This window comes from Oncorhynchus mykiss, chromosome 5 (genome assembly GCF_057628025.1).
Source record: "Oncorhynchus mykiss isolate SJ-2025 chromosome 5, ASM5762802v1, whole genome shotgun sequence".
Lineage (NCBI taxonomy): Eukaryota > Metazoa > Chordata > Actinopteri > Salmoniformes > Salmonidae > Oncorhynchus > Oncorhynchus mykiss.
In genome coordinates, this window is record NC_143026.1 from 94,412,910 (window position 1) to 94,422,945 (window position 10,036).

Genomic DNA, 10,036 nt, shown 5'->3' on the forward strand with positions numbered 1-10,036 from the left:
ACCTCGCAGGGCAAACAGAGAACTGACTTGTTCCTGACAAAGTTATTATAATATACTCTGACAGAAGTAGTTCCTGCTTCCGAGCCGGCACAGAGTAGAGACTGGGCGTGGTTTAAACTCACCCAGCCTATCGTTGATTGTTTGCGCCCGAGCTGGTCCCAGCCCCCTAGGCGCTTCAGCGGTCAGTTGTTGTAGTTGTGTAGAATATACAGTTATCACACACCTGGCTCTTGTTATCTAACAAAATACCATTTGTTCCCTACCCTACGTTCTGTATGTGCCCCCAACAATTCATGACAGCTGCCAACACCCAAGGCCAGCCACAGCCTTTCCGCTAGTCACACCATATGTTGCAAAATGTTGCTTTAAACATACACAGACACCCTCATGATAGGCCAAGCATATTTTCAATCATCACACTTCCCAGAGTGCACCACATCAGAGAGAAAGAGGCAAAGCCAGAGAGATAACTGTGCCCAAAATCTGTCTTCTCCAGCAGTTTTGTATGGAGTTCAATGAGAGTGTTGAATTTGGTCAACAACAAAAAATGAATGGCTCATTTGATTCTTGAGGTTTTATTTTATCCAATTAGAAGTTTCATAAGTTGTTACAAGTGAACTGAAACAAGTAGAACACGTGACTTTCCTGCAAAAAAACACTATATCAGAGTTGTGCCTGTTGTTCAAACACGTAGCTGCCCTCTCATTGGCTAGAATAGTCCCACCTGATCTTGCCTCCTTCCAACTGCCTTCCATTTTGAATACGTGTATTTTCATTGTTAGAGCGGCCACTACATGATCTGGTCAAATATAATGGATCATCTGTGATTTAGGGCAGAAGAGGAGGAATTGGAATTGGGCCCAGGGTTCTGCTGATTGGTTGAGGCTACGTGAGGTCAGCCAGGTGTAGATCATTTGGTGTAGATAAAGTCCCATTTAAAAACTCCATAGTGTTCACAAGGTAGACTGCTAGACTATCAATCAGAAAAAAAAATATTCAGGGAAGACGTCACATACCTGTAGCGGTAAATGGAAGTTGTTGCTTTGGTGAGTTTACTACTTTCATTAGTGTCTTTTCAGACCGATATGTTTAATACTGTGAGATAATGAGAAGTCTTTCAAATCAAAACAACCATTTCAACCAAGTCATTCATCATTCAAGTAGCAAACTGTTTTAGAACAAATCAAACTAGGGTTTGGTCACGCAAAAAAATTGTCAGGCCGGGGTGGCGGGCCTGCTGCGGTTTGTACCCGACAGGGCATTTGCAGGCTCAAACTGCTTACACAGGAAGCTCAATTATTGGCAAAAGAGCTGATCTGATTTGTTTTTTTTTTACCAATCAGTGAAAAGATCAGAAGTGGGCTGCCTGTGTAAATGCAGCACTTAGGTGTGTGTCCTATGCATCACATCTTTGAGTGAGTCTGTGTGGCTCATGTTCGGCACACAGAAGTTGCCTGTCACTAATTACGTGGGATTTGAAATGTACAACCGTGTTGGGCCTGCAGATGTCATTTCTAATGCGCTAACTGTTCTGTTTGGGAGATATGCTTTCCATTCTCACCAAGTTGAATAATTGCTATTTGTCCTCCATGATTTCATGCCATGTGCTTCTGCATTAACAGTAAGCCCTTTTCTCTGAAGCTCTTTTTCAATGACCGGATTTTTAAATGTCACAGGGTAACATACAATTAACCGTTCTGTGGAACTGAAGTCCTGAGCTCACTTTTGCCGTCTGTTTTCTAGGTGACGGTAGGATGCAACAAGCATGAGTACCTGTTAAGTTCAACGTCGCATGAGGAGTACTCGGATGACGAGGTATCTTTCATTTGCTGTGCTCTGTAACTCGAGGGAGAATTCAATTCAACTGGCAGGGCCACCAGTGGTCAATGGATGAAGGCAGTATGCCAGCTCTCGTACACAGTAGCCTAATAAATCAGACTGAGACCATCTTTCTGGGATCTAGTCTAAATTAAAACACTGCCAAAATGTTTAAAGTTTCCTTACGAGCCAGAAGGTTTATTAAATTACAGTTGAACTTCCTCTACCGGTTGTGTGTGGTCAGTTGGTCTTTTTATTTGGGTAGAACCATCCACAGGAAGGTGTTTCCCCAGACTTTAGTGTCTAGGCTGCCGTTGAGTTTCTGGAAAACCAGAAACGTCCTTCTTGGGCGACGCGTGATCAGATTGTGATGGGCGCATGGACCTGCGTTTTTGAAGTTTAGCTTCCCTGTGGATAATTTCTCACTAAATAAGAACCAACAACCGGCAGAGTAGATGCCAATATAATTGTATTTGACTTTCGTGAGGGATTTTTTTTTTGTTCGTTTGTCTTTGCTAGTAAAAATAATAAAAAAATGTGTGGTGAGGCTATCCCGGCAGAGGGGGTTGGTGTCATCACATCGGGACTATATCCACAGTAGGGTCGACCATCTCGCCACGGTTTTATTTTCAGATCTCAACCAAGAAAGAGATGCACTGGAGACTTGGCCCAGAGAACCACGACGATACTGTCCTGTATGACTTTGAGATGGCCTGTGATGCCCAGGAGGAGATACTGGTGAAGTCTACAGACAATGGTGTGGCCTGTCTAACACGGACAGACCCTGTATTGCATGATTGGGGTGGTTTTGGTTCATTTTAATACTTATATGAAATAATAAATGGCTCTAACATTATTGCAAGACCGTAAACAACTATTTATTTTAGATGACCATTGAGCCGATTCAGTAGTTTTGACTATTTACAATAAACTAACAAAGCGCGCACTGTTTTGAAATGTTTGATCTGGTATCTGGGGCAAATAAAACCACTTAACTTCAATATCCTGTATCACAATAATTATGGTTATTAATGATCATTGATTTTACTGTCTGAGCATCATGGGTTTACTGTAATACTGGTCTCTGGTCAAATAATCACTCTTCGATTGAACCTAGAAGTCTCTTGAAGCCATGCTAGTGTTATGTACCCGTCCGGGTGTGTTAGCCGTGCTAGCGTTATGTGACCGTCCAGGTGTAGATCAGGAAGTATTAACTCAGTGTCATGTACTTTCCTGTGAAGAGACATGAGACATTAAGGACAAACTGTACACTAAAACAAAATGACCCCACCCCAAACAGTTTGTTGCAAACATTTGCACTCATTTATCTGAGGTGCTTTCAATTACTGGTTACTCGACTTGGGTGTTGTCACATGGTACTACCACATAAAACATTAGACTGAAGTTCTGAGTTTCCTTTGTTTTCTAGGTGGCGGTGGAATTCATCACCCATGATGCCCTGTCGAGATCAATATCACACGAGGAGTACTCCGACGATGAGGTATGTCCTTTCTCATTTGCCGAAATCTAATATGAAGGATAGGTTTCTGTTTAAAAAGTTGCGGGACACTATTGGTACAGGAACTCTAACCACGGTTGTTTTTCAGATATCAACCAAGAAGGCGATGCATTGGAGACTTGGCCCAGCGGATCACTATGATACTATTCCCTACACGGGCAACTTGAACCGTAGTGTTGCTGTTCGCTTTGACTTTGATAATACTGTTCTGTATGACTTTGACATGGACCGTGATACCCAGGAGGAGATGGTGAAGTCTGCCGATGAAGTGTCCTGTCGAACACACAGATTCAGGTTTTGTAGTCTGGATAGACCCTCTATTGGCTGATTGTGGGGTGTGTGTTGTGGCTTTTTTTTAAAATATTTTTTTAAATATGTAATGTCTAAATATCTTTATGAATTAATAAAATGGATTATTATTATTTGGGCTTTTATTCAACAATATATTAGATCAAATCCAGGCAAACTCTTATTCTTGCAGTTAACCAAAAACATTTGATAAGATTGACAAATGTAATAAGTCATCTCTAAACATGATGTACACCTGGAGATTACCCGACTACAAGAGACTACCTAGGAAAGCTATTTTAAGGATTGACCGTTTAAAAAAAAAATCTATTTATTGGTTTTAAGTTTCTTTATTGGCTCCTTCTGTATCATGCTTATTTACACAGTACACTTAGCGACAGAATATGGAGAACGAACAGAGCTCATCGTCAAGACGATGTGATTAAATGTCAATTAAAGTTAATCTTTAACATTACAAATGTACAGACATACAGATGTCCCCTGATTATTATAATTTTGGCTGCTTTTAAGGTGTACATTAGGGGAATTATAATCTGAGTTAATTCAAGGAAAGTACAAAGAAGCACTTTGCTTTTGTTTTGGTGTGTTGTCTGCTCAACCCATGTGGGGGGAAAAAAAACGCTGAAATAAATGGCAATAGGTAAAAATAACCGCTCAACAGCAATCCTTTTAAAGTGGATCACAAATCAAATACTTAAGATGAAAGCAGCAAATATAAAGTGAACTTTATCTCATTACTCATAGAAAGCCGATCTAATTAAATAATCTTCCCAGAATTCTATTAAAAAATAACCTCGGTCATGGCTCCCGAAGTTTGTTGTTTTTGTATTTATTCTTGTCTTCGGTGGGGTAATTGGTATTTAGTATTTTAAATAAGTATACGGTCACAAGACTTGTGGGCAACTAAACCCATAGAATGAACAATTGTACATCTTCCTAAATCTGAGGGTGGTTTTAACTTTCCATACTTGGGTGATGAGTTGCTGCGATTCCAAGGCTTTTACTAGCGACACCTAAAATGCGCTAAAGAGGAACAAGGAGTACATCGTGAAGATCATGCTCGTCCCCGGAAACTTTACGTGTCTATTTTCAAAGGATAAAGCTAAGAACATTAACCCCCCCCCCTCCCCCCCACAGAGTCAATGTCAAATCCCCATCAGTCTTCACATAATTTTTTTGCTTGGACTTCGTCTCAATCCGCTGATGGTGGCCTCCCGCGTTGGAAGGGGGCCGAGTTCCAGCGGTGTTTGTCAGACCAGAAGACATCCCAATTAATTGGTGTTGTAGCGTCCGACAGGTTTGGCCAACACACTAATATAACCCCTCTGTGGAAAAGTGTGAGACTCACGAGCAAGTAGGTGTCAGTGTTCTGCTCTAGAGACGCCCACAAACCTCACAGGACTTGTCAATGTAGCCCGGTACCAGTTTTGAAAAATGGAAGTAGTTTAGTGCCAATAAAGGGGTTAAATATGCATTTTTTTTTATCTAAATTTCCTGATCTTATGTCTCCCAGATATTGGACAGACACTTAAAAAAAAAAAACGATTTATTTTTATGTTTCTCCATGTATGCATCTGTTATTCAATGTGTTTCTATGGGCTAATGGTAGTAAGGCCAAATTCAATGTTTCATCAAATATATAATTTAACTGTTTATATCTAGACTCTTAAGGATTGACAACTTAATAGTAAAGAACACTATAACAATATGGAAGAACATTGAAGTATTCTACAAGATCCAAAAACACTCCCTAAAATTATAAGCCTTTATGGAACAATCCTTAGGATAGCATTTCCAGAATTCACAGATCACAGAATTCACATTTATTTCCATGACTGATTTAAAAAGCCATTTTGGACTGACCAATGTAGATATTTTCAGATACTTAAGTTTCATATCAAAAAATGTCAATCTGAAATCTTGAGGGAATCCTATTTGAGTCATAAAATTATGTTCATATAAGATATACAAAACCTTGCAGAGAGCCTATCCAACTGACAATCTCTTAGACAAAAAATATATAAACTATTGTAACCAAGACTTAAACTGATATTTGTTCAAGATGGAGGGAAAGTTTGAGCATAATGAAATAACAGTTAATTAATGTACACTTAATCCAGTATGAAGTCATGTATAGAATTTATTCTGCAAGAGACAAAATACACAAATTCTACTACAGCAAAATGGCAGAGTCATGTCTTTAGTGTAAAACTAACAATGACTCCATAATCCATGCCTTCTGGGAGTGTTATGATGTCATAAAGTTATGGGCGGAGTTAGAACGTTGGCTGTCAGAAGTATCACAATGTAAACTTTTAATCCGTCTGTCTGCTTATTTCAAGACGTAGCACATGAGGGTGCAGTGAGATACCCAATGGGTTGGATGATTCTCTTCTCATCAATCATCTTGGGGGGAAAAAACTATACTTAACTGGAAATCAACCAATCCTCCATTAACACAATGGAAAGGGCAAATGCTTCATAATGTAAATGTTGAAAGTGTCAGAAAAACAAAATGGTGCAGTTTGAGGCCCTTTGGCGGAGAGCGATGGAGGTGTGGGTCTGTGTTGTGGATGTTTGTGTGCGTCTGTCTGTTGTCGTTTGTATGTGGATATTTTGTTAAAAAATAATATATATATATATATATAATAGTACAACATATGAAGTGAAAGATATGATCTAACTATTTGGACTGGGATCTGTGGATAATATAACCAGATCTCTTTTTACCGTAAGTCTTGGGGATGTGACACATTTGTGGTTAAAGGAAACAATGACATACAGTGGCTTGCGAAAGTATTCAACCCCCCCCCCCCCCCCCTTTGGCATTTTTCCTATTTTGTTGCCTTACAACCTGGAATTAAAATAGATTTTTTTGGGTGGGTTTTTATCATTTGATTTACACAACATGCCTACCACTTTGAAGATACAAAATGTTTTTTGTGAAACAAACAAGAAATAAGACAAAAAAAACAAAGCTTGAACGTCCCTAACTATTCACCCCCCCCCCCCCTCCCCCCTCCCCACCCCACCTTTTGCAGCAATTACAGCTGCAAGTCTCTTGGGGTATGTCTCTATAAGTTTGGCCCATCTAGCCACTGGAATTTTTACCCATTCTTCAAGGCAAAACTGCTCCAGCTCCTTCAAGTTGGATGGGTTCCGCTGGTGTACAGCAATCTTTAAGTCATATCACAGATTCTCAATTGGATTGAGGTCTAGACTTTGACTAGGCCATTCCAAGACATTTACATGTTTCCCTTAAACCACTCAAGTGTTGTATTAGCAGTATGCTTAGGGTCATAGTCCTGCTGGAAGGTGAACCTCCGTCCAAGTCTCAAATCTCTGGAAGACTGAAACAGGTTTCCCTCAAGAATGTCCCTTTATTTAGCGCCATCCACCATTCCTTCAATTCTGACCAGTTTCACTGCCGATGAAAAACATCCCCACAACATGATGCTGCCACCACCACCAGGATGGTGTCCTCGGGGTGATGAGAGGTGTTGGGTTTGCGCCAGACATAGCGTTTTCCTTGATGGCCAAAAAGCTCAATATTAGTCTCATCTGACCAGAGTACCTTCTTACATATGTTTGGGGAGTCTTCCACATGCCTTTTGGCGAACACCAAACGTGCTTGGTTATTTTTTTCTTTAAGCAATCAACTTTTTTCTGGCCAATTTTCCATAAAGCCCAGCTATGTGGAGTGTACGGCTTAAAGTGGTCCTATGGACAGATACTCCAATCTCTGCTGTGGAACTTTGCAGCTCCTTCAGGTTTATCTTTGGTCTCTTTGTTGCCTCTCTGATTAATGCCCTCCTTGCCTGGTCTGTGAGTTTTGGTGGGCGGCCCTCTCTTGGCAGGTTTGTTGTGGTGCCATATTCTTTAAATGTTTTAATGTTTTTAATGGTGCTCCGTGGGATGTTCAAAGTTTTAGATTTTTTTCATAACCCAACCCTGATCTGTACTTCTCCACAACTTTGTCCCTGACCTGTTTGGAGAGCTCCTTGGTCTTCATGGTGCCCCTTGCTTAGTGGTGTTGCAGGCCTTTCAGAACAGGTGTGTATATACTGAGCTCATGTGACAGATCATGTGACAATTAGATTGCACACAGGTGGACTTTATTTAACTAAGTATGTGACTTCTGAAGGTAATTGGTTGCACCAGATGTTACTTAGGGGCTTCATAGTGAAGAGGGTGAATACATATACACACCACTTTTCAGTTTTTAATTTATTGTTTCATTTCACTTCATCAATTTAGACTATTTTGGGTATGTCCCTTACATGACATTGAAATAAAAATCCAGTTAAATTACAGGTTATAATGCAACAAAATAGGAAAAAACGCCAAGGGGGATGAATACTTTTGCAAGGCACTGTAGTGTCACTGGGAACATTTAGAGGCTTTATCAGTATGGGACATCAGTAGGGTCATCGTTACTGGTTTGTTTGAAGAACGTTCATGAACCAATTATTTGTCTCAGTTTCACATGGAGTCTTGGAGGTTAAGGGCGTTTTTCACATGGAGTCTTGGAGGTTAAGGGCGTTTTCACATGGAGTCTTGGAGATTAAGGGCGTTTTCACATGGAAGTCTTGGAGATTAAGGGCGTTTTCACATGGAGTCTTGGAGGTTAAGGGCGTTTTCACATGGAGTCTTGGAGATTAAGGGCGTTTTCACATGGAGTCTTGGAGGTTAAGGGCGTTTTCACATGGAGTCTTGGAGATTAAGGGCGTTTTCACATGGAGTCTTGGAGGTTAAGGGCGTTTTCACATGGAGTCTTGGAGATTAAGGGCGTTTTCACATGGAGTCTTGGAGGTTAAGGGCGTTTTCACATGGAGTCTTGGAAGTTAAGGGCGTTTTCACATGGAGTCTTGGAGATTAAGGGCGTTTTCACATGGAGTCTTGGAAGTTAAGGGCGTTTTCACATGGAAGTCTTGGAGGTTAAGGGCGTTTTCACATGGAGTCTTGGAGATTAAGGGCGTTTTTCACATGGAAGTCTTGGAGATTAAGGGCGTTTTCACATGGAAGTCTTGGAGATTAAGGGCGTTTTTCACATGGAAGTCTTGGAGATTAAGGGCGTTTTTCACATGGAAGTCTTGGAGATTAAGGGCGTTTTTCACATGGAAGTCTTGGAGATTAAGGGCGTTTTTCACATGGAAGTCTTGGAGATTAAGGGCGTTTTCACATGGAGTCTTGGAGGTTAAGGGCGTTTTCACATGGAGTCTTGGAGGTTAAGGGCGTTTTCACATGGAAGTCTTGGAGATTAAGGGCGTTTTCACATGGAAGTCTTGGAGATTAAGGGCGTTTTCACATGGAGTCTTGGAGGTTAAGGGCGTTTTCACATGGAGTCTTGGAAGTTAAGGGCGTTTTCACATGAAATTCAGTGCCCTCGTGCGGTTTCAATTCGGTACCAAATTTCTGTATGAATCGCAAATGGCTCCCTTTTCCCTATGTAGTGCACTACTTTTGACCAGAGCCCTATTCCCTATGTAGTGCACTACTTTTGACCAGAGTCCTATGGCTCCCTATTCCCTATATAGTGCACTACTTTTGACCAGAGTCCTATGTGCTCTACAGGGAATGTAAGAAGAAGCACTGTGCTACAGATGTCACATATTAATTTGACCCTGTTTCTCACAGCAGGAAAATAATCTTGCAGTAACAGAAATGTGGATTATAACATTGTTGTAGGGGTTTCATACACTTTAGAAGCCTTTTTAATACCTTCAATACACCACATATTTGATATGTGAAATGATTACGCTGGGTGTCACACTTTTGTGTATGCATATAGTTACAAATGTATGTGGACGTCCCTTCAAATTAGTGGATTCAGCCATTTCAGCCACTCCCGTTGCTGACAGGTCTATAAAATGCAATCTCCATAGACAAACATTGACAGTAAAATGGCCTTGCTGAAGAGCTCGTGGCACCGTCATTGGATGCCACCTTTCCAACAAGTAATTTCATCAAATTTCAGCCATGCTAGAGCTGCCCCGGTCAACTGTAAGTGCTGTTATTGTGAAGTGGAAACATCTAAGAGCAACAATAGCTCAGCGGTGAAGTGGTAGGCCACACAAGATCACAGAACTAGAACGCTGAGTGCTGAAGCGCATAGTCCGTAAAAATCGTCTGCAACACTCACTACCGAGTTCCAAACTGCCTCTGGTAGAAACGTCAGCACAAGAACTGTTAGTCGGGAGCGTCATGAAATGAGTTTACAAGGGCCGTGCAGCCACACACTACGCCTAAAATCACCAAGCGCCGGCTGGAGGGGTGTAAAGCTCGTCACCGTTGGACTCTGGAGCAGTGGAAACTTGTTCTCTGGAGTGACGAATCACGCTTCAACATCTGGCAGTCCAACGGACGAATCTGGGTTAGCCACAAGAACGC

General features: G+C 41.1%; 1 protein-coding gene across 3 annotated transcripts; it reads left to right on the top strand.

Annotated features, from left to right (window-relative positions):
* Positions 1-843: 843 nt before the first annotated feature.
* Positions 844-3,759, top strand: LOC110524865 (uncharacterized). 3 transcript variants are annotated; one of them, XM_021604821.3, is made up of 5 exons: positions 844-1,046; positions 1,744-1,815; positions 2,452-2,556; positions 3,248-3,319; positions 3,426-3,759. In XM_021604821.3, exons 1-5 carry the CDS (start codon positions 1,029-1,031, stop codon positions 3,663-3,665), a joined length of 507 nt encoding a protein of 168 aa, XP_021460496.2. In that variant the 5' UTR covers positions 844-1,028; the 3' UTR covers positions 3,666-3,759. The 3 variants fall into 3 exon arrangements, with proteins under 3 accessions (XP_021460496.2, XP_090092603.1, XP_090092602.1); XM_090236477.1 differs by having other exon boundaries at positions 956-1,046; positions 2,452-2,575; XM_090236476.1 differs by lacking the exon at positions 2,452-2,556 and having other exon boundaries at positions 956-1,046.
* Positions 3,760-10,036: the final 6,277 nt, after the last annotated feature.